General features: G+C 36.4%; 1 protein-coding gene across 4 annotated transcripts; it reads right to left on the bottom strand.

Annotated features, from left to right (window-relative positions):
* Positions 1 to 769: 769 nt before the first annotated feature.
* Positions 770 to 27,833, bottom strand: APAF1 (apoptotic peptidase activating factor 1). Of its 4 annotated transcripts, XM_048933570.1 has the most exons (27): positions 27,705 to 27,831; positions 27,118 to 27,259; positions 26,647 to 26,836; positions 24,128 to 24,325; positions 22,974 to 23,157; positions 21,354 to 21,466; positions 20,842 to 20,973; positions 20,226 to 20,464; positions 19,396 to 19,563; positions 18,650 to 18,781; positions 18,078 to 18,191; positions 17,324 to 17,502; positions 16,493 to 16,619; positions 14,425 to 14,550; positions 13,497 to 13,628; positions 12,456 to 12,581; positions 11,393 to 11,554; positions 10,998 to 11,126; positions 10,108 to 10,233; positions 9,180 to 9,299; positions 8,184 to 8,309; positions 7,260 to 7,385; positions 4,840 to 4,959; positions 4,413 to 4,538; positions 3,510 to 3,635; positions 2,925 to 3,071; positions 770 to 2,414 (listed from the first exon to the last, which is right to left on the bottom strand). In XM_048933570.1, exons 2-27 carry the CDS (start codon positions 27,253 to 27,255, stop codon positions 2,271 to 2,273), a joined length of 3,750 nt encoding a protein of 1,249 aa, XP_048789527.1. In that variant the 5' UTR covers positions 27,256 to 27,259; positions 27,705 to 27,831; the 3' UTR covers positions 770 to 2,270. The 4 variants fall into 4 exon arrangements, with proteins under 4 accessions (XP_048789527.1, XP_048789528.1, XP_048789529.1 ...); XM_048933571.1 differs by lacking the exons at positions 26,647 to 26,836; positions 27,705 to 27,831 and having other exon boundaries at positions 27,118 to 27,215; XM_048933572.1 differs by lacking the exons at positions 770 to 2,414; positions 2,925 to 3,071; positions 3,510 to 3,635; ... (9 more) ...; positions 13,497 to 13,628; positions 14,425 to 14,550 and adding an exon at positions 15,888 to 15,968 and having other exon boundaries at positions 27,705 to 27,833.
* Between the last annotated feature and the right edge of the window lie 49 nt (positions 27,834 to 27,882).

Below are 27,882 nucleotides of genomic sequence, written 5' to 3'. Positions count from 1 at the left end.
AAGTCTTACTAGCCAACTCTATCCATTTGCACATGAATACAGATATCCTGACTCTCTTAACACCGCCTTCTATGAACCACCGGTTCCTGAGTTGCAGTAACAAGCACAATGCTGTTGTGCTGTCATCTTTCCAGAATAATTCAAGAATGCATTATTTAGTCCATATGCTTCTAAGATTCTGTACAATGTTGGCTATTTGCTTCCAAACTGAAAGTCTCTATGAACTCCACTTTCCACATTTTCTTTGTTAAGCCATGATCAGGTTCTCCTGTCATCAGAGATTCATTAACACTGTCAGAAAAGACACCTTTCTGCCCTGGTTTATCACGTGTAACAGTGATCCTGTATTTTTCAGGTCTTTTAAATTCTGGCTAACGTGGTCCTATGCAGTACGGACAGCACAGCCTACGCAATGAAGGGACACTGCTGCTGACAGGAGCATCCCACTACTTGAATCTTCAGCTGTTTAGGGTGGGTTCTGGTGAGGTCTGTACAAGCTAGACAGAGTAGATGCATCCCTATCCTGAACTTTACATGACACATTCCAAGACATCAGTTTGCCTTTGTTCATTTTTTCCTACATGTCATATTTAACACCACTGCTTACCTGCGGAAGTATTTTGGATGTGATATGAAAAGCAGCTTTATATTCATATTGTCAGTAAAAACACAGAAAAAGATTATAAAAAGACAATAAGTTAGACAGCACTTCCCCTCCTTCGTACTCTGTAAAAAACAAAACAAAACAAAAACCACTCCAGAATTAAAATTCTTTCATATTGCCTGGATCATCTTTATTGAATGCTGTACATACTTACAATACAAAACATTATTATTTTTTTCTATCAAATTTCTTCTCTTTGTATTTCTGCCAGCAGGATTCTAGTTACACTGACCCGTATTCAATAGCACCTTAGAAACAGTGGAATTTCAAGTTAAAAAAGAGGGAAAAAAAAACATTGATTGTCAAAAACAGGAAAACATTAAGAATGTGTATTAAATCTGCTGAAATGCACACAAAAAAGCTACTAAAAGTGAAAATTTCATTATTCTGTATCAGGTGATACACCCTTGTTAATGTACCTTTTACAATCAAGTATCTAGATGATGTGTTCTACTGCCAACTACAAAAAACCTAAAATCATGGCACTAGTGTTTGTGCAGTCACTGTTCATAGTTAAAAGGCAGTTTACTAGAACAAGGCTTACTGGCATCTAAGAAAAATTGTGAACCAGTTGTTCACAAAAGATATGCCAAGTACAACTAGTACAAAACATCAAAGATTCCACCCTATACAGAATCTATAAATAGATTATAAAAAACAAGGAGTAATAAGAATCACATATTACCAGGAAAAAGATCCCTGTAACAAGAACCCAACGTTAAAAAAGCTAACAATAAAATGTCTTCATAGTATAAACTGAATGCTAATTTTGAAACTAAAAAACACAAATTCACACCCTCTAATATTTTTCAATATAAACCTTTTAAAGTATTTCCAGTGTCAGTTTAGCTGGTTAGCTGTATCCATCGTTTGAATGGACGCGTGGCACAACCTCTTCCACTTCAATTCCAATATCTCTTCAAATTTTGCCTTGAGAAAACAAGACTCAAGATGTTCCCCTTATTAAGAATAGCTCACTCGCCTCATTTCTTTCCTTATCACTTTTATCTCCAAAAGGCTATAAGTGTGAAGATTCTTGGGGCAAGAGGGAAGCAGTGCTGCTGTAAACTGTACAGTCACTTGATTTGCTTTGAACTTCAAGCACCAGTATAGCTAGCTTCTTCTTTCAAATGGAGGATGTCCCTGATTCTTTCCATTCTGTACTAAATGAAAAGCCTTTCATTATAGTAAAAAAAAAAACAAACTGTATCTCACAGTTGTGTTCATAACAAGAGAGCGTTTAGCCATCACCCCTTGCACAGAATACATTACTGATCTGTTATGTTCCTATTATTTTTTCACTGCTGTTAATTACTAATTTCTCCTAATTTGAATAAATCTTAATAAAATTTCATTGTGAAATCGGAAGCAATATTCTCAAAATGCAAATCAGGAGTCACATATTATAATAATGCTTACCAAAAACAAGACTAAATGCAAGTTAATTTACAAAAACATGCAGGAAGATACATAAATATGCATGAAAACATTGTGAATACAACACTGAAATATAATTCACAGCTTAACAAGAGATAAAAATTTAGCACAGTCTTGTTTCCTGCTCAAAAAATGAGCTCCATCATCTCTACAGTGTTCAGCCCATTGATCACAACTTCTGTAATACATAAAGAATACCAAGATTATCAACAGTCACGTACACTTCAAAATTAGGGGACACGTGTATTGATTTGAGGTTTGTTCCATTCGTGTAGAAGGTTTGCAAGGATTCTCCTGTAGTTACATCCCACCACTGTAAAATATAACCATACAGTCTAAGTGAGCAAGTGTGTCTTTTCAAGGCAGAATGTTCGCTTTCAATTTTTTCATAAATAGAAATGCAGAACTTTGTTATCTTAAATAAGCAAATAAATGCAGTAGGACATAGAGCACGTTCATGTTCATTATGAATGCAGCTGCAGCTGAAATTGAGTGGATATTAAAGCAAACAGAAATGACTGGGATGTTTAAAGATGTTAAAGAGCTTTGTTAATAAAGATCTGAAGTTCCCAACTCTATCTTGAACTCTTTGAGCAACAGCATATATGGAGTTCAAAAACAAACTCCATCTTAGAAATATATATTCAAAGAGCTTTCAATCTGGAGAAGAAATGTGAAAAGTGCCAGATAAACACAACGATGGAGCAGTCTTAAGTAAAAAATATCAGACTTGTTTATTTTAAGTGGTTTGGGTTTTCCTAAAATTATCAGCATTTTGTTTTCATTAGGTATGTTAGATTTTTTTAATTATTTCAAGGCTTACCTTAAGATAGCCTCCAGATGACACAAGCATTTTACTGTCAGGAGAAAATGAGAGGTCTGTTACCCAACCACCATGTGTTGGTTCTCCTTCATCCACAGTAACTGAGGAGCAGAAGTGAAGTAATTCACCTGTTAAAATGTCCCAAATCTGACAGAAACAAAACATTATGTGTGTAAGTCAACGTAAGGAGAGCTGAAATATATTTTTCCATATTAGAGGAAAAAAAGCCTTTTAAAATAATCATTCAATTGGAAGTGACAGAATAACCCAAAAGAAGCACTCCCCTCCTACGACTGTATTATATAGAAAGGATTTAATCACTCATGGAATTTACAGTAGAATGATCAGCAAATTCTGTGAATCACAGTTCTGCAGCATTCATAAACCTATGGAACCCAGGAAAATAAATCTATCAATATGGTTACAAATTACTGTCACCCTGTGAATGTGGCAAGGTATCTTGGCAATCTTCAACTGATGTTCACTACAATGCTAATTAAATAGACATGCAGAACACAAGCTATGAGAACTCCTCCGTATGAGAACTATCAACTGAATTATAAAATAACAAGGTTAAAGCAGTACCCTTATATCTCCTTTGTCATCTCCAGTGGCCAATAATTTATTACTAGGAGAGAAAGCAGAGCACCGCACACAGGCTTCATGGCCTTTCAACTCATGAAGAACAGATGAACTTTCAAAGCTCCATATCTACATGAAAAACACAGGAGAGTGAAAACAAGCTCAAAAACAATTATAACTTCACCCCTTCTTTCTAAAAAAAAAAAAAAAAAAAAAAATTAGCATTCAAAAGTAATAATCACTTCTTACATACATGCTTAAAGGCTTCTTTCCTTATGTATGGACTACACTGTATGTACTCTGCTTTCACTTTCTGAATCACACTCTAGAATGCATTTGTTACAACTTACAGAATCAGGTGCATTTTTTCCTTGGAATATGCTCTTTAAAGCAACTCATTAATTTATAAAGAACTTCACAAAATTGTCCCTAGGATTCATGAGTCAATTTAGCACTATATTTTAAAAAAGCCAATGGTGCAGGCCCAGAACAGTTTAGCCTTTTAGAGCCTTTTAGAGCTTTGCTTCTAAACAAAAATATTACCAACAACATGGACAATATTTTCATGTAAAGTTTCAGAAGTTTTTCTTAACTTCCGTTTCCCAATTAGAACATTAGGCTATAATAAATCAATAGAGAGAACTAAACAAAACATTCTTCACAGACTTGTGCATTAAATGTGTGGTTTTTTCATACAGAGGTCATCAGGACAGCCTGAAGTTGTACCCAGATCAATTCTGAATGTATGTAAAAGCATTAGAAACGTGTTCACAGATATGGGAATTTTAACACTAGAAGCAAAAAAGGATTAGTTAAATAATCACTAGCTATCTCATAATGAAAAAAACAGCAAAAATATCAGGCCAAACAAGTTATCAAATTATTTTTGTACATAAAGTAACCAACCTTTGCAGTTTTGTCAGCAGAAGTAGATGAAAACCTACTACCATCAGGTGAGATAGCACAAGAAAGAACAGCACCTCTATGGCAAGCAAAATCTTTTTCTGTTATTCCAGTGGTGATATTCCAAACCTATGGAACAGAATTAGCTTGTTTTTCCAGTAAAATACTGTTTAAAAAAAAAAGTCAATAAAGGAAATAAAACTCATCTGTGTGGTACTAATATGGCAAACATTTTGCCAAAACACAACATAAATAATAATAAATAAACATTGCTAGAAATATAAAATGTTAATTTTTGTCTTAAGACACCACATACTTCCAGATCAGTTCAACCAGGCAAGTGTCCGTACAACATACAGAGCTCAGCAAATAGCTTTTCTTATTAAAGAAAGTAAGATGTATTTTATATTATACACAGCCTTTTATTTACCTTAACTGTTCCATCAAACGACCAGGAAAGAAGTTTTGAATTTTCCAGAAATGCAAAGTCTTTGATTGCTTCCTTATGCCCTCTTAGAAACACACACTCGTTCAACTGCCAATTCCAGACCTAATTATAAAGATGGAATATATATATATACACACACACACATATACATGTATATATATGAGAAACACAACTTAAAAAGAATGAATTAACTACTTAATTTTAAACCTGTAGGAATGATAAAAAGTTTTGATGAAGGTGGCAACTTATTAGAAGTATTATAGTTCAACCTCAGAGATAGTTTACTTTAAAGCATTAACCACTGCAAAATGTGAAAGCAAACTGTTTCCCTGTAATATACACAGAATCTGATTTTTTCTAAGTGAATTTGGTGCTAAAACACTTGGCAGCCAAAAAAGTCAGTAATATCCTGGTGCATTAGCACTAGTAGCCAGTCAAGGGAATCAATTATTAAACACTGCTTTGCACTGGTGCAGCTTCACCTTAAGCACTGTGTGAAGGTTAGCATATAAAACTAACAGAAAGCATCCAAAAGAGGGCAACACAGATGGTGAAGGGTCTACAGGGTAAGATACATGAGGAACAACTGAAGTCGTTTGGATTGTTCAACCTAGAGAAAAGGAGCCTACAGTTCCTCACAAGGGGAGCAAAGGGAAAGCACTTCTCTGCTTTCTGGTGACAGTGACAGGGCCCAAGGGAACAGCATGGAGTTGTGTCGGGGAGGGTCAGGCTGGGGATTAGGAAAAAGTTCTTCACCAGAGGGTGGTTGGGCACTGGCAGAGGCTTCCCAGGGCAGTGGGCACAGTCCTAAACTGTTTGAGGAGCAATAGACAATGCTCTCAGACAGGAGGTTTGAATTTTGGCTGGTCTTGTGTGGAGCCCAGAGCTGGACTCAATGATTCTCATGATTCCACCCAACTCAGAATATTCTATAATTATATTAAATTTGGATAAATCACATTTTAAATTTCTATGTTTATATGTAAGTAGATATATATTATATTTATATTTTAATTTATATTTTAAAGCATTTTTTTAATGAAGTGTCATTGCAGTTGGTGTTTTCATAACAAAATGGCACTATTTTAATTGAACTCTTCACTGACAATTGAATAAATGTCATTTTATCTTACAGAATCTATTAAGCTTCAATATAATTTAAATGACAGTGATTTAACTGGTTTTCAAATAGGTTTTCTGCGTCAAAGAAAGAACAGTAATGAGGCATTCAGATGACAACTGTGACGGCCCACTAGGGGGAGCAGAGGATCTGGGAAAAAAAACGATGAGGAAGTGGCGAGCTGACTACTACTCCACTGATCACAGTGAAGATACTCAGGATAGCTTCAGATCTAGAAGTTTTGCACAGAGTTAGAGCAAAACAAACACCATAACAGACTGCAGCACAGGCTACGTGTACACTAGCAAGGAGGTAGAAGACTGAAACTGGAATAGATTTGCTGAGCAAAATAGGGCTGAGGACCAGCATCCACGTGAGTTTTAGAGGTCTGACTTCAAATCAGCTGAAGTTTGGTCATATTGAATGACTTTAAAGTATGAATTCTAGTTTAGGAATCCTGTCTGCATGCCTGCAACTGCTGTGCACTGAAACCTGAAGTACTATACTAAAAAAAGACCAGGACACTCACTTCAAAGTGCATTCCCTGATGAGCTAAAACGCTACATACACCATAATGCTTCTCTATAGCCAATCAATCTTGCCAAAAAGGAGAGCTTATGAGACCATGTTAATGCAACCATTCAACTTCTTGCAAGTATCTGTGTTCAGCACTTTATTGGAGTAGGTAGACACAGCAGCCCACTCAGAAACAAGTCTTTCAATTCTATTCCCTTATACAATGCAGACAAGTCCACACCTGGCCAGTGCTGAATTCCATCTCAAACTTACATGATCAGGAGGACTGTTACCTTCTAAGAAAAGTAGTATTTCTTTTCATCCATCTGAAAGCAGTTGGTTCTATCATGCACAGCATTAGAACTGCCTAATATTCACCAGCCTGTGGGATACAAATAAAGGCTACAGTCTCTACAGCCCCTATCTGCCTCTATCTGGTGCTCTAACTCGCTGCATTCTATTTGAGGTCATCCAGAGAAAAAAACAGTAACTTTTTATTTACAGTTTCTTTGCAACAAATTACTTGACATTGCAACACTTGCAAATTAGATAAGTAGGAAAACATAAATCAAAGCAGCAATAGAATTAAGGATGCCAACTTATCCTATAGCAATACAAAATCAATTCAAAATGCATGGAACAAAGATGGTTCCACACACAGGATATACAGTGGTCACTGAGTTTATGTTAGGTATAATAGGAAAGATGTTTTTAACTTATTTTTTCCAAAAAGGTACGATTTAATCTTTTAAAATATCTTCCAAACCTGTATGACTGCATCATGAGCACTTGAAATCAGAGTCCGACAATCAGTGGTAAATCGACAGTGCTGCACAGATGTCCTGTAGGCTTCCCGGGACATCAGAACTTTCCCATCCAACAACTGCAGTATCTTTACAATGAAAAATGCAAGAACAGTATTTATTTTACATATTTTAGGGAAAGGAAGTTCAAATTCTCAACACAAATTCTCTTTAAATATGAAGAGACTGTAAATACAGCATTCTCAGCCAATGGACTGAGTATTGTGTGCAGTTTTGGGCTCCCTGTGAGGAAAGGTTGGGTCACCTGGGTCTGTTCAGCCTTGAGAAAAGAAAACTCAGAGGGGATCTGACCAATGTCTATAAGTATCTAAGGTGTGGGAGGCAAGGGGACGAGACCAGACAATTCTCAGCATCGCAGGGCAATAGGACAAGGGGAAATGGCCACAAACTGAAGCATAAGAAGTTCTGCACCAATGTGCCTACTCTTCACAGTAATGGTGGCAGCACTGGAACAGGCTGCCCAGGGAGGTTGTGGAGTCTCCTTCTTTGGAGACATTCAACACCTGCCTGGACACCAACCTGTGCAACCTGCTCTAGGGTGCCTGCATTGCAGGAGGGTTGGACTCAATGATCTCTAGAGGTCCCTTCCAGACCCTACAATTCTGTGATTCTGTGATGGTGACAACAACAACAACAACAACAACAACAACAACAACAACAACAACAACAAATCAGTCCTTGGTAAGTGAAGCGCAATGCTGCATTGTTAGTATTACCTTTAAATTACCATCATTTCAGTGTCACTAAAACAAAAATTTTTAAGTACTGTACTAAAGAATATTATTGAAGAGAGTCATTAAAATGAAACTTCTTTAAAAAGAAAGTTGTTTTCCTATTTTCAAGATCAAGTTCAGGTCTTTTAATACCTTTATCGCTCCATTCTCCTGCCCAAATGCTGCAAATTTAAGATCTTCACTTAAGCAACAGCAGCAAATAAGGGATTCCTGAGGTTCTGTCTGTATGATAATGCTGTCTGTATTTCCATTAATGAGCTGCAAGATAGGCAATAAATTAATAAAATATTTTAAAATTTAAACTGAAATAAAATACAATAAAGAGCTAAGAACGGCAAGAGAAGAGTTTGTCAGTTTCTAAACTTTTGTTTATCAAGACCAGATACTTTCACAAATCAGTTGCTTTGAAGTCCTGCGTAACTATCACTGTAGAACATGTTCTGAACGGGACAAGTTTGCAGACAGAAACACATCTCAGTCTCAGAAGGCTTCTAAAAGTTTGCATGATCACAGAAAACAGGTCAACATGTTATTCCTGAATTTCAAAGGCCATATAGTGAGTTCTGAGCTCAAATCTACTTGCCAGTCAGATATTCGTGCCAAATGGAGTGTAAGCATGACTTAAAGCTTAACAGCATGTACAGTGCACTAATCTCAACCCAGCGTTGTCCTTACACCAATTTTGATGAGAACTTTAGAATGCAATGATTTACAAAAAATCTGTAAGTTAAAAATATCTACCAGTGTGATGCATTTAAAATGATTGTATGGCACATCAAAAGGTGACTAGGAATGCATTGCTGGGAAACCACAGATCAGCAAGGGTAAAACATCACAGTCACAAGAGAAACTACCTTTAGAGATGTGATAGCAGATATACTGCTGAATTACAAGACACTTGCTTAACTACAATTTGACTTTTCAGTCAATTTCCCTTCATGAGCAAAGGTGAAAAATCTATTCTGTTATAGGCAAAGTTCCTGGACATAAAATTTTACAATATATTAATCATCTTCTATGGATTCAACTCTTGAAAGTCATGAACAGGCAGTTATTTCAGTGCTTTGTTTCCTACTGGGATTTCCAGATAATTTCAAATATACTAATACATTGAGAAACACAGCTTACTTGAATATGCTTCTGATTGTAAATTGCTAAAATCATGACTTCACCATTGTGAAATACAACATCCAGTTCACTTTTTAGCACAGCATCAGAAGACTTGCACACCTTGTTTGTTTCCCAAATCTGGCAAAGAACAGAGTGTTCCATTAGTTTTCAAGATAAAAAACTTGCTGACTACCTTTAAACCAAAGTCTTACAAAATGTGCAAGTAACACTGACTTTAAAACAGTGAAAATTATCCTTCTGCTATTTTTATTTACTAGGCAAAGAAAGTTGTGCAATTGCTATCGCAATTCCAACTGATGAAACAAATAATTCTTTTTCTAGGCTGCCAAGCAGACATCTAAGTGTTTGGCATCAGAACCATGAAGTCCACTTCTCTGTTTCAAAGAAGAGTGTTAAAATTCTATTACAGTAAAAGCCAAGTATAGATTTCTATATTTCAATTCCTTTCAAAATTTCAAGAATGTCAGTGTTAGCTTGGAGAGAAGCAAATGTTACTTCTGTACATTGTAGGTCTATTTTCATGGTTTTTAATGAGGCATTACAACTATAAGAATCTAAATATCCTAGATATTTAACAGTGAAAGGCATATCAACACTGCTAGCTTACAAAAGGACCATCAGAACAGTTCCCAGTTTTTAATTACCTGAAATCTAAAAATTACCATTACTCTTGAACTGCCACTGGACCTAAAAATTCTTTATCTATACAGTAAATAAAGAAAATAGGCAGCTCATTCTACTGCATATAGAAATAACTTTGTATGTTTATATAATACAAAGCTAAATACTTACTATAACCATAATGCTAACTACTTTATATTGTATATGAATATATAATTTTATAAGAATAATTTTAACAAAGAATTTATATGTTTTATATGCACACAGTATCAGCTTAAAAAAAAAAAAAAAAGAGTAATCTTACCCTTATTGTCTGGTCCTCAGAAGATGTCAGAAATAAAGATCCATCTGAGGAAAACGTCACACAGTGAACCCAGCTCATGTGTCCCCTGCAATCTGCTACTTTTGATAAGGATTTAATATTCCACAACTGCAGCAGAAATATGAAAGAACTCAAATGAATTTAGATTGTATTTCAAGCAAAACTGAAAAGAAGTATACTTAATTACTATCTTTACTAGCATTTTCTCAATTCTCACTCTAAAACTGTCGTGTAAAAAGAACTGTGCCTGTTGATGACAATTTGATGGTCAGTAACACGGAAACAGAAGCCTCTTTGACAACAATAAGTTTAAAAGATGTGAGAGGAATTACAAAAAAAAACAAAACCTCACTCATTATGAAAATACAAACTGAGCTGAGCAAGTAGGTTACAAAACAAAAAAACAAAGAAAAGAACAGAAAACCCAAATACTTGTACATGCTTAGTTAGCCATGATAGTCCCAAAGTTATTTCAGCTGTTGCATTCCTCTTTCACAAACTGCCACATCCTGCAGCAGCATACAGGAGAAGGTATTTTGTTTGCCTGTTTTGAGCTAAGTAAAGGGAAGATGTATAATCCAAAGACTGACAATAATCACATCATCACATAACTCCAAATAAATACAGTGGCCTAGTGGTTTTATATAAAACTGAGTTCTGCTTTCTAAGAAGGATGTCTAACCTCAAAACACTATTTCCCAATTCCTATTTTACATCTTAGAGGTAAACAAAAATTATAAAGAACAAAGCACATTGAAAGGCTGTTAAAATTGCCACTTTTTTTTTTACCTCTCCCTACACAAAACCATGACAAATGTAACTCTTTCAATTACTCTTTCCTGGTATATTGTAGCAATGAAGAAATCACTTACCTCAACAGAACAATGAGACAAAGCAACTGCTACTAACTCATCCCCAGCACAGAAGTCACAATACTGGATTGTACTGTGATGACTTACAACTACTTGTGCTAACAGATTACATGTCGTGACATCAAAAAGCTGTGAAGGCAATTACAATATTTAGCATACAGCTAGAATGGCTTCACCACAGACACAGTTTATATAATCAACAATGTACACTTTTTAATTTAGAAGGTATTTATCTCATTCATCATGTTTATCATCTGCATATTTTTTGCTAAACACACACTTAAAAACAGGCACTTTATGTCTGAAACATATCTTATATTTTATAAGTATTCACAAATTCTACCCAGATAGCAACATACTACACATCTAGAGAATTATTAACATGAGATACTTACCAAAAGTTTATTTTTGGCTACCACCAAAATTGTATCACTACTTCTGGACCAAGAGCAACATTTTACTAAAACTTCCACATCATCTTGCTGCTCATCTGCATTCCTGAAGAATTCTTTTATCTCAATAGTTTTCAGTTCATTTGCTGAATGCACATCCCAAAGCTTCAAGAAAAAAATGAAAGAAATACATGAAACCTCTCTTTACAGCATACAACAGGAGAAAACCACTTCCCAATCTCTTTTAGGGAAAAAAGTGAGGAAAACAACAAACAAGCAAGCCTAGATGGCTGTCTTAACTTCTACTTAACAATAGAATAAAGACAAAAATAACATCTGCTCTGCAACTCTGTTAAATAAAGCCCACTCACAACAAGAAATCTGGTACATTGGATACAGGTAGTTTGTATGCCTATTTCATTGAGGCACCTACCAGAGAGCTACTGAATATTTCTGTTTCCTCTACCACAATTTTTCTTCTGAATGACAACAGATACTACAACCTCACTTTCCTGATATAGCAGCTCCATAGAAAGGTATTAGTGTTTTAAGAACTGCAGTACTGAAGCAGCATAGTTCTGTTACAGCCAAAGGCAATAAAAAACGATGCTTGTGTTCTAAGCAAAAACACAACTACCTCAGAACTCACACCACTTTTATTGCTTATGGCTATTGCTGATTCCATTTCAGATGACAGACCTTTTAACTATTCTTGAAGGCCTTCTTGCCGTTGTTTTCATTATTATTTCTGTTTAAACCAATTTCAAAACACCCCTCCATGTCAGTTCTCTTAACTATATACTTTTTTTTTTTTTAATGGTGAAAAGGACTCAAAATGAGACTCAGTAGAATTTATTTAAAACTGCAGCCACTCAATTTTCCTTCTGGAACCGGACTGAACTTTTCCAAGTCTTGCACTGAAAGTGGGAACAATACTCAACTGTTTCAGGGTTTAATTCATAAAAGCTGACCACACAAATACAAAATTATCTCACTCGTATTTTGTATTTCATACTCCCCAAAAATAATTAAAACAGGCAGTTGATTTAAAAAATAAGATGTGTACCTTCACTGTGCCATCTGTTGAGCAGCTAGCAATATAGTCATCATTTGGTGAAAATCTACAGTGACTGACAGCGTTTACATGACCAAACATTGTATTCCTACAGTACTTATCCTTCAAATTCCAAAGCTGCATGAGAAACAAATATATAAATACCATTAAATTCATGAATTATTCACAGATTGTTCACATTCTTCACAAAACCACGGCAGCAACCAAATTCTCACAAATGTTTCTTAGTTTTACCCACATGCTCACAGACTTGAAGCCATGCCTGAGGTTCCCCCACAATTTACTTCCATATGCCAGCTTGCATGAAAATGATTCTCATAACTATTATACAACACTTTCTGTACAATGAATACAAGAACCACAAATAGCACAAAGTTACCAAAGGTTTCTTCAGATTGAGTATTAAACTTCATCTAGCCTCTTTCCTTCCTTTCAACCTCTACTTTCTAAGCTTACAGGGCATACTGCCTTTCTGTTACCAGATTTTTGACTTGACTGCTCAGGGAGAACTCAAAGCAGGAACAGTTATCTGTACATTGTTCTCTAAAATAAAATCTGATTTTTATTTTACTGTTCTATTCTATTACTGGATATACTGTGAATTTGCTGTGAAGTTACACCCTTACCCACAGCCAGATCTTCCTTTATTCTTCTATTTCCCCCCCTTTCCTCAGATATTTCAGTTACATGGCTTCTGCTCTCAGTACACATACTGCCTCATAATCTGAATACAACCAGATAGCTAATCTGACAAATCTTTTGTTTTGATTACTGTTATTTCGTTGGCTTCCACTTTCATTTCTTTATTATGCCCAATAAATTTAATAAGAAAATACATCTGCTCCACTTCCATTACATTAATTATTCATTCATTTTATCATTTGGCATCCAGTTTTGTATTGTTTGTGGCTGCTGTTTGTTTTGTGTGTTTGCTTATTTTCCTGCTTTACAGGGTTTGAATCATATTTCTACAACAACAATTACTCTGTTTTGATTACTCCCATACTGCTTATCACAATCTTTTCAACTTACTTTGATGAAAGTGTCATCTGAGCAGGTGGCTAAAAGATACTGACCCCTCCTGTTATTGAACTGGCAGCAATTGACCTGCTCTGTGTGTTCTTCATATATGTACAAACACTTGCCTGTTATTGAATTCCAGATCTAGATGGAATTGAAGGATAAAAAACAGTTTTAAATAAATTCAATTTACTTAATTAAAAAAAAATGAAATCTGTAAACCATTTAGGAATACAAATAAAACCCTAAAAATGCTCTTAATAACACACCAAAAATACTTGGAAGAGAAAGGGAAAACACGTATATTTGTATCTATTAACACACAACTTTAATTTCAGATTGTTTCTACTAGAGTAGAGCAGAGATGCAGATACATATATTTTTCAAAACAAGAACTGGAACATGGTATTTACAGTCAAAGGTTCTTATAACAAGCTGTCTGCAACCAAATAAAACCAACTTACTCTCATCAAAATAAAGGCTACTATTAAGTATACAAAATTTCACAGCTAGTTTTGAACAATTTAAATATCAAGTGAATGAGGGGGAAAGATTAGAACATTGTCAGATTTTGTTGCAGTTCTGAAGAATTAAAAATAAATTTCTCTCAGAAAACACTATATAAGAAAAACATTTGTGCATATATTAATTTTATGTTACAAACAGGAATGGACTCATCCACTGTGTTCTACATAAAAAGAATCATCTGATAATACAAATAAAATAAGTTGTAATTGTGTATGCATGATGGTAACATAAGATGCTAAACAAGTATGAGATATTTTGCTTTTAAAGTAGTGAATTATCCACATAAGGCTTAAGACAGTTAATAAAAACCCTTAGTCTTAAGAATCTGCTCTCCCTGAGTTAGTTAAAACTGAAATCTGAATTATGATGTAGCAAAACAAACACACAAAAAGTCTACTCTCCGTTTCCATACCTTCACTTTTTTATCAGCTGAACAAGTAGCTACATATTTATCATCTGCAGAAAAAGTGCAGCAAAGTATTTCATCATCATGAGCACTTATCTCCAGCAATCTCTCTCCACTTTCTGCTTTAAACACCTGAAGAAATACAATGAGGAATGAAATCTTCTAGCTGGCAGACAATTTCGAAACATCCTACACAAATAAAGGATTGCTTTCTCTCAAAGAACTCCCTTAGCTAAGCTCTTCATAAAACTGCTTGCACTTTGAAAGCATTTATAATTTCAAGGAAAGTAATATGAGAACATTTAATTTGAACTTCAAATCTATAAAGGTGATAGAAATTATTATGGAAAGAAATACTGAACACTCATATAAAAAATCTGTACGCATTGCATGCTTTATTAATGACTCTATATATAACCTTTAACCAAAGCTAGGCTTTCTACCACATACGACTTCTGTGCTCCTTAAGGCTAAATACATGTACTTTCTTATTCTACTTTGTGAATAACTTCACCACACAATAACTTCACTGTTATTACAAGTACAAGTTCCAGGTTGATAGATACGATATTCTTCCGTTGAAAGGAAGAATTTTAGCAGCAATTGATCATTAAATTAAGGTGCTAGGAGTCTCTTCTGAGCTGGTTACAGGAAAGGAAAGGATGGTAGGGAAGAAGCACTGCATATTAATCAGTTTCCTAAAATTCTGGGATTTATCTTAATAATGGTAAACGTACCCTTTCCATTGCAAGAGTAAACGACCTTCAGCTGTTCTAACAAATCACAATTTTCTCTTTGCAGCAACATTTAAGATGCTACAGTTGTGAAATCCCTACTTTTCCTATCTTTTTTCATCAAATGGGAATAACAGCAACAATGAAATAGTTGGTATTTGTTCAAATAAAAGCATCAAAGCAAAAGGAAATCTACATCTACAGTCAGTTCTGCAGAATATCTGCTCTGAATCTAGCAATCATTTTTTCTGATTCCACAAAAACAGGAGAGTTAGTCTTAAAATCTGGAAACAGTTTTATTTTGATGTCACTGTTAGGAAAAACATGACAAGTTCAAAGTTAAACAATGAAAAATGATTGTTAATTTTCCTATTATTTCTAGTTTAGGTTATGGGGAAAAAAAAAATCCCTTTTTTTTAATAGAAAGACAAGAGAAAAATAAGAAATCAGCAGTCCCAGTAATGAAGCCATGAAGTACAGAAGCCCAGCACAATAACTTCAACACAGCATAAACTAGAATATCCAAGCATCTCCTTAAGTGGGTGGATGCCATGACCATAACAGTGTAGAAGCCAGCAAAAAAAAGAAAGTAACAAAGACCACCACATTAAATAGCCAAATGAACAGCAACTGAGGACCATTAATACTTCTACTTTAGTACTGAACTTAGCAGGCATCCAAAACAATACCAAAGGCTTGCAGAAAAGTTGTTCTTTACCCTTACCTTTGGCTGTCTGGAATATGGATACTTTACCAGGTTAGTGGCTGGCTGATTGCTAGTTTTCTTGAGAGCTGTCTGGCTTCCCTCCAGGCAGACTGCTGGCAAATTTTTATTAGTCACTTTTCCTCTCTGTCTCCCCATACTCACTTTGTACCTTTTTCCAGTCTACCACTTCCAGGGCTCATTTTTCTGCCCAGATTTCTTTACTTTGCATGAGAAAATTTAGCAACTTAGCACCAAACATCCATTAAAACGCCATGGAAAATGTAAACCACTAACTAACATGTCTCACTGTTTATCAGTACTGTAGATGGGAACTACAATTTCTGCAAAAGAATGTGAAACATGCTGGGATGCACTACTTAAGCCTTAAGCTTTTTGTATCATTAAAAGGTATCTCATATTCATTTACATGGTATCATAGTATAGTTATTGAACTACAAAACAGTACTTACTAACCTAAATGTGTTTATGTAACACCCTTTCAATCTCTTGTCTCCGTTATATTCTAGATCTCTAATATCTTCATAGCAAAAGGAAAGCAATAGCACCACTAACAAACATTATCAAAACAGTACACAGCATTACACTTCACTCATGCACAGGTAGGTGTTTTTACCTGAAGTGTTTTATCAGCTCCACATGATGCTATTCTTTGTCTATCCCTAGAAAAGCAGGCATGGTAAACTGCATCTCTATGCGGACGAACAACCAGACGGGAAAGGTTTTTCAAGGATTTTTTATTTCTGTAGGAGAAGATAGTTCAGTTTGAGAGGAGTCTGATTTCTATGATTTCCTAGCATTTTTTATCATTCAAAATTCTCTTTGAAAAATAATAGTTGTTCACATACCTTGTGCAGCAGGCTTTCAGCCTTCACACAAAATAAGGGAAACCAATTCCTATGTTCACTTAGAATTTATGTTGCCCTCCAACAGCTAAGAGCTTAGAGACCAAGAATGCTACTATGTGCATAAGAAACCAACATGCTACCTCATGTGCACAGCCATGGTACAGCAAAACAGTCTTCCTGATAATGTCTTAATGAGCTGCTTTCTGCCACATCCCAATAGACTTCTTTCTGAAGCTGTGATCTCCTATGTGCTCTCTTTCAAGTTTGCATCACACACGTAATATTTGCCCTACAATTCTCACCTTTCTAAAAAAGTATATAGAGAAGTTTCAAATTACCTTATTTTCACATTTGGGTAGGTACTTAAAATGAATGTTCATTAAGTAGAGAAGTAATTTCTTCATTTCTATGAAATTAATACTAATTTGTAGCTTTACATGTCCAGTTTTTCTTTCATTAGCTCCTGAAAATTATTTCACTTTCTTTTCCCATAAAAAACAGCACTTCTTATATTACCCTTTACTGTGTTCAATTGTATATGCGACAGTGTTATTGAATCAAGGGATAAACACATCAGCAGATGGATTACTGCCACTTACATCCACTCCAAGTAAAACGTTCCCGTTTCTCTTTGAGCCCGCAGCTTGGCTTGCTGATACACCTCTGATGTCTCAGGTTGGCAAAGACCCAGCTGGGTAATGTCAGGAAAAGGCTGTCGTCCAAGAAGGTGCCCATTTAAAGACAGAAATTCCTGAAAATTCTCACGTATGATGCTATCCTATGTACAGAGCAGACAACGTTTGGTAATTACTGAAGTGGATATGTCTTCTAAGTGCCCTTTGTTTTTTAATTTTCTATAAGGCAGTATTCTTACAGAAGCATTTAGTTCTTCCTAGTTCTATTAGCAAGTACAAATCATAGACTGAAATAATCTGCTATTTTATTCAGAAAAAGTGTATTATCCTTACTTTTCAAATACGGATATTGGAAGCAATGATTTACTCAATGAGCAGCCAATGTTAAATATCAGTAAGACTATTCCAAGAGGCCAACAAGATTCTAAACTTCCTGAAAAAGGGAGTATCATCTGCACTCACCATTAATTATCACAGAACCACAGATTCTCACCACTGAGTTCCATAATTAATTACTGTCACCTATACTGAAGTTAACTAAAACCACAGTTTTTTAATTCTTCATTTTCCCCTTCACTCCAAGGTGAAGTTAAACTTAGGACTGCCCCAACATTTCATTTTTACACTTCCTATGTATCCCAAATACATACATAAATAAAACGCACTAAAAGATGGAAAAACATATTTGGAACAGACTGATCATTTACCTTTTACATACCTTTTGATCCAGGACTGAACTATACTCTACATATTCATGAATTAGATGAGCAGGCCCTACCAGTTCTGTTTTAGCTTTAATCCAATCTAGAGAAAACATAAGATCACGGAGTTCCTACAGGAAATACAAATAATAGTTCAGAGCATGAATTCCACAACTGAATCTACTTAAGGGAAAAATAAAAAAGCACAAATATATCTTAATATGATTCACTCCAATTCATTCATCAATCTACTGGAGTACTCTAAGCAAATCAATTTAATTTTATCATACAACATAGTAAGCCTGGATTTCCAAAAAAGCTTAAGACTTTTTACCACATCTTGCTCAAAGGAAAAAGAAAAACAAAAGGCGTTATATGAAATCTTCTTACAAACTGATTGAAAAGACAAGAGACACAGAAGTTGTTTTCATAACAGTGATTATCAGCGGAGTCCCGAAAGGACTTTATGCTCAGTATTTGCCCATCTGCCCAGAGGCCTGGGAAAAGACAACTCTAAAAGGAAAAAATGGCCTGGAGGGGAAGGGCAGTGGGTGAAGAAGAGGAACAGATGAACCCAGTCAGAACTCACCTTCTGCATGTTGGCACCAGCCATGTGATATGCTAGAAAATTATACCAGTACATGCAGTCCTCTTGAGATAGCACAGGCACATGAAGCTTGTAGTATCTCTTGTACTGATTTACTATGTTTTTATGTAGTTCCTGCAATGAGAACTCAAACACACCTTCAGTTAATACTATAAAAAGGTGCGGACTGATTTTAATATTAAACATTTATTATTATTATTCCTCCATGTAAGATGTCAACAAATTAAATAAGAAAAACTTATCTTAAGAAACTGTAATTTACATTATGTTGAAGACATTCTACAGAAACTCCGTGGATACTAAAGACAGAAAAGCAAGTTGCTAATCTTCCTTCTTAGACTGAGAAAAGGTCACTCTTCACATTAAACATGCATATCCAGTAACAAAAATGACCCTTTACATACACAGATACAAAGCAAACAATTGGCCTCTTCTTCCTATCTACCTTTTTTTGCCCTCTCCTTCAAAAACAGATCTAGATGACCCTTAAAGGTCCCTTCCAACCCAAGACATTCCATGATTCTATTAGTTTCTTAGCTCCATATGGAATTATCATTAAATCACTTCTAATTTTCAAGTCTAAAATGTTCTTAGCCAGCGTTAAGTTTAACTGCATTGTGGGCCTATTACATGATTACTCTGGATACTTTTTAAAAAAGGAATGTTTTCTGAAGAAAGTCCGGCTTTGTAGAATAAGTTAGAAGTAAGCAAATAAGCCAGAACTCTACCTGAAGCTGGTTGCGATTCTTCTCTGTAAGAAAGTCAAGTTGAAGATCATGCAAATAATAATGAAATGAATTCCCATTACGATCACAGAACAATAATGATTTGTTAACAAATTCCTGCAGTATATCTTCAACTTCTTCAGTTTCCATATCCCAAAGAACACAGAGCACCTAAAAAAGCAGAAAAGAACTAAGGAACAAACAAAACTGTAGGAATGCCATAAAAGACTAACAATTAACTGAAAAAAAAAAAAAAAAAAAAACCATGGTAGAAACATTACCATTTGCAAAAGAAATCTATGCTCTGTGAGTAACTCAGGAAGTTCAATATTCAACTATGCAAATATATAGACAGACAGATAATAGATATGTATGAGATAGATAATACAAGCCACCCCTTCGTTTGTCTATTTGTACTGACTCATGGTGATCATATATTTTTCAGAAAAGAAATTCCCTAACAGTTTTTAAGCCTTCAGATAGTTCAGTTACAACCTAATGCAAGAGCTATGCATGGAGCATACATTAAACTAAAATTATGAGCATATTTCAGTTGCAATTTTTTAGCTCTGTTACAGGTGATAAGTAGTAGTAGAAGTATGATATAATAAGAGACCCAAACCACCAATTATTATTAAGTTGCATATAACATTAGTTGTATACCATAATTTCAAATTTTACTACTTCTTTAACGTTATTGTTTATATATCGCTAAAAATCATAGAATATCCAGTTGGAGGAAACCTGCAAGAACCACCCAGTCTAATTCATAAAAAAAATAGTAATAATAATAAATAAAATAAGCTATGAGGTTTCTGAGTTGCTGTTATTACCTTAGTAGGTACTTTAACATCTTTTGGGAGGATGGAGAGGTCTTTATAGTAATCTTTTAAATCATTACTCAGTTGCTCTACACTTATGGACATTGCTTCATCGAGGGCTTCATAGTCATAAGATGAAGATTTTCTTATTCTTTTAAATTGCTTATTCTGTAACTGTTTCAGATAGTATTCCCAGCGACTAGGGAAATCTCGTAGTAATGCACCTATCAAGGATATCACAAGAGGAGAACCTGAAGGAAGAAAGTAAATTAACCTTAGAGAGTCTGAAGGAACACAGTTCAATAGTTTAGTCTAGTAGCTGAATGAATAAATCAGGAAATTTTCTTAATCAAATTCTTGAGGTGTCCCCATTGTCCTATCACTATCAGACTGTGTAAAAAGTCAGTCTCCTCCCAGTCTATAAGCTCCCTTCAAGTACCAGAAGGCCACAGTGAGATCACCCCAGAGCCTTCTCTTCTCCAGGCTGAGCAAGCCCAGCTCTCTTAACCTCCCTTCCTGGAGAGGTTCTCCAACCCTCTGATCATCAAATGTTTCCTCCTCTTTCTGTAAGACAAAATCCAGAAGAAAAAAATATACTGAGTGGTTTTAAAAGTGTCGAGTGTCATACCTTTGCATTCCCTTACAATGCAGTTAGCTTGTTCTGGCAGTTCTGATATTTTCATATTCACAAACAGGGCTAAAACTTCCAGTCCTTTCTCATGTGTTAGTCCACTTTCCACATGAATCTCATATTTATTGCCTATATATGGGGGGAAAAATAAAAAGAATTTTCAAAATGCTATGGAAGTTGAGAGAATTTTCGGAGAAAAATCTGGAACAGAGGATCCGGCTCAGAGACTACTTCATACGTAGAGATAATCAGTTGAAACACAGCAGCATCAGATAGGCTAATTTTACTGAAGAGTGCAGTGATTCTCAATACAGACATATACACAGGACAACATATAACATGTATTTTATGGAAAAGCATAGTTTTACAGAGCAGAATGCTAAAACTTTGTCATTTGTGCACAGCTTGACAGACACGGATTCTATCAATTTTTTTTAAAAGTACACAAAAACACTTTGCACACACGTACATCCATGATTTGTAATGCAGAAGAGAAGATCATTCCTTACCAGACACAGCATCTGTCACACTCCTGTCCCTGCTGGTGATAAGAACCTGACATTGATTATCAAATGCTTTTAACACCCAGGAATCCCAAATATCATCCAGGACCAAAAGAGACCTAGTACAAGAAAAGATATTTCATATTTCAGATATCATATTAGTAATAAGATATACTATTTCACCTTCATAACGAAAGAACATTTTCAGAATTAACTAAGTAGTACAATTTCAATTTTCTTCCACTAATCCAAGAAACATTTTAAGAGGACATTAAACCCTGTGTCAGAAAGCTGAATGCAAGTTTCTCCAAGAACAAATCAGTGAAGTTTGGTTCATACTTGAACTGTTATTAACCTAATGCAACACATTCAATTTGTTCTTACAGCATTCTGACATCTCCAACTGGGCGGGATGCAGCACAGGCCATAGCTTCTTCCAAGCTTCTGTAAGTAATCTGGTGAGTTAGTGAGAGAAAAGAGTACGCTCCCCTTCAATCATTCTGCATATCTCTTTTCTCCACTGGAGGCACCTACTTGAATTTCTCACCTTTATCAGTCAATTTCTCATAGGCCTGGCAATATTTTTTTAAATCTTTTCTATGAAAGGAAGACTTCTTTCTCTTACAAAAATGCCAGTACTCCATCAGCTGTAAAGATCATATCACTGGAGTATTATTCCTGAGATATCTCACTCGTGTTTAGTTTAGCATAGATTTTCCCAGGGAGTAATGAAATCCCCTAAAATAACAAAAGCTACTGTTCAAACATGAAAAAAAGCTGTGCAGTGGCCAAGACTTCGCTTGATCAAACAATTCAACTTTCCTGAAGTTTGAAAGCAACTTGCCATTTTGGCCACAATTGATCATATCTTGAAAACTTGCTTTCACTTTGGTAACTCCAAAGCAACCACTTTAAAAACACACTAACTGCTCTCTAGTGACGCACAGCCTTCCACTGCTGTATGATCCTCATACACTCATTAAACATTTTAAGTACACAGTAAGAATACTAGAAGTTAGAGTAGTGCTTATTTCCAGCTATTCGTTCTCAACTTCCAGTTTTCAGTGACTAATAACTTTTCATGTGAAGGTGACTCCTGCACAGCTGGTTATCATATATATACATATATATATATGTGTGTGTGTGTGTGTGTGTGTGTGTGTGTGTGTGTAATATATATATATTTATAACAAAAGCATTAATAATCTGACAAATATATCCAGAACAAGCCTAAATGCATCCCTTATGCTACTCCATTAAAAACATCTACTTAAAGAAAAAGTTTTACTGCATATATTACATACCTGATTTAACCATCCATTTACCATTCAGCTTTTTTACATTTCTCTGAATCTATTTTCTCTTTTCCCATAAGCAAGCAATTTAGAAAATATTAACAGTAGTCCCTATGCAAGCATCAAAATTCTTGAAGTACTGCTAGCTTTAACTTGACTATCACTTCTACATTATCTACATTAAAAGAGAAAAAGGGAAAGCAAAAAGTGAAAGTTAGGATGTTCACTTCTGACCTTTTCTTTAATTAAGAAACAGAAATATGTAACAACAGACATTTTAGATTATTAGACTGCAGAGCAAAAGAATAGCATAGCATTTTACCAACATCACCTCGGGTATTTGCGCAGCATCAGCAAACGAAGGCGGTCTTTGGCCTCCTCGATGTTAAGTGGTGGTCTCTGTGAAAGAGTAGAGTCATGCTCTAATCTACTACAAAGATTCTGTAGTTTTATGAGGAGCCCAGCTTTGTCCTGTTTTCCCACAGAGATCCAGTGAACTCCTCCTGGAAAATAACCTGACAGGAACAACAACGTTAATCACGCTTTACGTTTAAAATTAGAAGTATTTATAGCATTTATTAGAATAGCAATTAATAATACAATTTAAATTCAAATATAAACTGTAAAGTCTATTGCAAACCAACCTTAAAACTCTGTACCGCAGGAGGATGATTCTACAAGATTACTGCCTTATATTTTAAAAGGAACAGCCTCTGTAAGGCAAGTTCCCAAAGCTCACATTGTCACTGATGCTGTCCCTCCTTTCTACTTGTTTTCCTTGACAAGCCCTTTCCTTCTTCTCTGTCTCAGCATTCACTTTCTCATTTTGCAGGAGTTCAGGGCTTGGGATACAAAATTACCACAAAACATTTAGCAAGAAGGCTTCTAGAAGAGCCAGCTGCAGCAGAGGATGCCACATTCTCTAAATCTCAGACATATTTTCTAATATCTCACCTCACTTTCTGCTCCAAACGTCCTATACAGAAAAACAACAGTAAATGATTTCATTTATGATCTATTATCTACTACTACTGATAGTAGTATAACCACACCACAAATGTCTGACATTACTAAAACCTACACTATACTCTGAGCAAGATTTTTTAAACCCATATAGCACAGGTAAAAGTCTCAAGAACTGACAAGCAACACCCAAAAAAGAATAAAGACTAAAAATGATAGTTTTATATTTTGTACTGCTAGAAATAACAAATTCAAGTTACCTAAGGATGCTTCTACTCTCATAAATCAAAGCAGGTTTCAAGGTAAAAAGCTGTTAAGAATCTTTTTCCATAAATTAATAAAATATGCAGTGGTCCCAGAGCACTAAACGGTTCTGAAAACTGTAACTTGCAAGCAATAAAAACACCTAAGGAATTTATCATGCTAAATACAAAATCAATTTCAAGATGACATAAGATCCATATACACTCAATGCATAGATATTTCCAGTAATTTTTAGAATACTGATGTTTAGAAAAGTACCTTCCAAGAGCTGGTGATCCCTTAAAGCTTCTGCTGTTAAAACGGTCTTTCCACAACCGGCCATTCCATAAACTGTCACCCAACCTGGATCACTTCCTAAGCTGCGCAGTTTCTGTTTAATAGCATCTACCAGCTTTGGCCGAGTGACAAACACAACTGGTCTCTGTGGTACACCTCCTTCGCAGAGAGTTGTCTTAACTGAAGTTAAAAACAAGAAACATGAAAAGAAAAAGTGATTTCTAAACATTATGCCTCTTCCAAACAAAACAAACAATTCACCCCCAAGAATCCTTCCCCCAGCTCATTTCCCATACAGATGCTCTAAGAACTCCTGGACTAACCATGCCATAATTAACAGGTAACAGCTTCCCATCTACAGCAGCACCCCAGTTGGTAACTACATTTTCTGCAAGCTGGACCTAGTTACGTCAATTCCAAGAACTATTACTATTCCCAACCATTGAGCCACTCTCCCAGCCAGAGGTTACTGCTTCAAGAATACAGCAGAAGAGGAAGCATGCAAAGTAAAGCTTCAACTCTGTGGTTAACAGCACAGCATTGCTGTCCAAGCCAGGCTTCTCTTTATTTAAGCTAAGACAGGTGCACTTGCAATAGGGTACCTGAAGCATAGCAAGAACGTAAATGTGCACCTGCTCTCTCCATTGCAGGTCACACAGTAGACAGCTGGCCATTGTGCTATTTTTTTTGAAATCTCACTCAGGTATTCTAAATACCATGTCTCTATGAGGTTGCACCTTGAGTATTGCATTCAGTTTTGGGCTCCTCAGTACATGAAAGACATGGAGGGCTTGCAGAGTGTCCACAGAAGGGCAGTAACGCTGTGAAAGGTCTGGAGCACAAGTGTTATGGGGAATGGCTGAGGGAACTGGGATTGTTTGGTCTGGAGAGGAGGAGGCTCAGGGGAGATCTTATTGTTCTCTACAGTGACCTGAAAGGACACTGTAGTGTGGTGATGGTCAGCCTCTTCTCTTTTGGGTAACAGTGACAGGACAAGAGAAAATGGCCTCGAGCCACACCACAGGAGGTTCATGTTGGATATTAGGAAAAAATTTCTCTTCTGAAAGAGTGGTGCTGCAGTGACTCAGGCTGCCCAAGGAGGTGGTAGAGCTGCCATCCCTGGAGGTGTTCAAGAACCATGTGGAAGTGACACTGAGGGACATGATCATGGGGCAGGCAGGGGAACAGGTGACAGCTGGACCAGATGATCTTTTCCAACCTTAAAGACTCTATGATTCTTATATTAGACAGTGCCAAAAAAATATACCATAAGATTCAGCTGTCATTTAGTCAAATGCAGTAGGACACTTCATCCCACTAAAAACTACTAATTTATTTCATATAAATCAAAGAAGACAACTTCTGCAAAGTTTAAGATCTTACTGAAGGTAAGCAAAAGATCTGGTGGTGAAATAAGCACTCAAATTAGCTAGATTAACATTTGGCATGCAGTGCTGAGAGTTATAGACTACTCTAAATGAGAAATGTCTGAATTTTGAAGGCTGAAACCTTTTACGTAAAATTCACTTTCTTTATTATATACTAGGGCTACTCCAAAAGTAACACCTCCTATTTTATTATGTTGGCTTACAACAGAGGCAGATGGTGGTATGGCAATAGAGGTTGAACCTTCCCAACACTATTCCATTACATTTTGTTGCTGTGCACCAGATGGCAGCAGAGGGGCAGTCTGACAAAATGCCATCTGACTTAGAAGTGTGTATCAAACAATGGTGTGGAACTGAACACCTCCACACTGGAAAAATTGCACCCACTGACATTCACTGACACTTGTTGAACATTGACTGTGACCAAACAGTGGATGTGAGTGCAGTGAAGCAGTGTGTTTCAGTAGTGGTGACAGTGTGTCACCTCCTCTGGTGCAGTTTCTTATGAGTACAGCATTCCAGGCTCTCATCCATCACTGCTGAAAATGCATAGCCAATAGTGGTGACAGTGTTCTGTAGATGAGTGTGTGATCAATCAGATAGTATTACAGAGCTCTGCGAATCTGTTGTATTTTCCACAGAAATAAAGAGAAGGCATTATTTTTGGAGCAACCTACATAAACTTCACAGAATCACAGAATTGTAGGGGTTGGAAGGGATCTCCAGAGATCATCGAGTCCAACCCCCCTGCCAAAGCAGGTTCCCTACACCAGGTGTAGGGACTTAAAAACAATGACTTGTAAATGAAAGAAAGACTCTTAAAATGTTACAATTTAGAGAAAAACAGGAGTTTCAGATTTCCAGTCCTTTAAAATACACATTACCAAGCAATGAACGTTTTCAAGATGACCTATGAAAGCCATAACCATCCTCTCCTATCATATGAAATACAGAACTACCGACTATTGTGCTACCAAAACAAGTAAACAAGCTCGTTGTTTACTTCCTTTTTGTTTTACTTCCTTTTAGGTACTACAGATAGTCACTTAGCAGTGAATAAAAAGACAGCTTCTCATTCCCTTCAGAAACTGAGATTGCTGCAGTTGCACTAACCATATGAAGTCATCTCATCCACAGCATGCTTTCCATTCCCAGAGGAGAAGACAGGGATGCCATCCTGAAGAAGTGCAGCAAGATCTCTGTACCCTTCATGAAGCAGTGCATTATAAAAAGATCTATATGCATTATTGTCTTTCTTAAGAAGAGTATCTATTAGCATAGCTGCTCGCTCCTTCTGTGTATTCTAAAACAAACATTAAAATAGGTGTTACACAAAGCTAACAGAAACTACCTAATCTATTGCTCTGCAAGTTATTTAACACTTTTATTGCTACAGATATAGATTTCAGTTTCAGCAAGACCTCAGCTCAACCTTATGAGCTGCAATAATAACCACATCCTAAGCGCCTGGTTAATCATTTGTAATGTAGTAATGATTGACAGCAATAATTTTTAGAAAGGACCATAAAACACACGAGCAGCCTGGAAAAATAAAAAAAAAAAAAAAACCATAGATGACTCTACCTGTTGTTTCACTTTCTCCTCCTCCTGCAGTGTCAGGACTTGGTCAGAAACCATACAATCCATAATGTACGAGGTTTTGATGTCTCTCTCCAGTGCCCGACGATGCCTAATTAAACACGCTCTACTCTTCGCATCCATATTTCTTTAAGGTGAGGGGAAAAAAAAGTCAGGCTGGAACCAGAACATAACTTATATGTACAAAGAAAGCTGCTTTAAAGAATCTTATGCTTTCTAATTTAGAGTCAGCTGAGCAGCTGTAAATAGAGCGAATCTTCAGGCAAGTTGATGCCATAAATCGTAGGTATCTAAAAGAATTCATTGTGTTTCACTTCTGTCCTGCTGAAACGACGTTCTCCCTCCATCTCATAAAAGCAAACAACAGCAACAAAACGGTCTGAAGTTGGTGAAAGCCACTCTTTCCCCAAGGCTTTCCAGTTATAACAACGCGCCCCTCTCGCCGCGGGGGAAAAGAAACAGAAAGCGCAGCGCCCGCAGCCGCAGCCGCAGCCGCCGCCCCGCGCCCACAGTTCGGCCCACAGTTCGGCCCGCAGCCCTTCCCGCCCCGCGCGCCCCCTCAGCGCCGTTACCAGCCGAGGAGGAGCCGTGCCTCCGGCTCTCAGCTCTCGCCCAGCTCCGAGCAGAAGCGACAACCACACACTGCACAGCCGGCACTCCTCCCGCCGGCACTTCCTCCTTCCGGGCCCGGGGGTGGGGAAAATCAACCCGACCCTGAGCCGCCCACGCCTGCGCAGTGCCTGGGCTGCT

This window comes from Lagopus muta, chromosome 1 (genome assembly GCF_023343835.1).
Source record: "Lagopus muta isolate bLagMut1 chromosome 1, bLagMut1 primary, whole genome shotgun sequence".
NCBI classification, from domain to species: Eukaryota; Metazoa; Chordata; class Aves; order Galliformes; family Phasianidae; genus Lagopus; species Lagopus muta.
This window is presented reverse-complemented; position numbering and strand designations above follow the sequence as displayed.

Excerpts from the sequence above, each read along its gene's own strand:
- APAF1 (XM_048933570.1), bottom strand. The coding sequence starts at position 27,255 with ATGGATGCGAAGAGTAGAGCGTGTTTAATTAGGCATCGTCGGGCACTG. Across the intron at positions 8,310-9,179 it reads ACAATCAGAAGCATATTCAA|CTCATTAATGGAAATACAGA; the intron begins GTAAGCTGTGTT and ends CCTATCTTGCAG. Across the intron at positions 3,072-3,509 it reads ATGACAAAGGAGATATAAGG|ATTTGGGACATTTTAACAGG; the intron begins GTACTGCTTTAA and ends TGTTTCTGTCAG.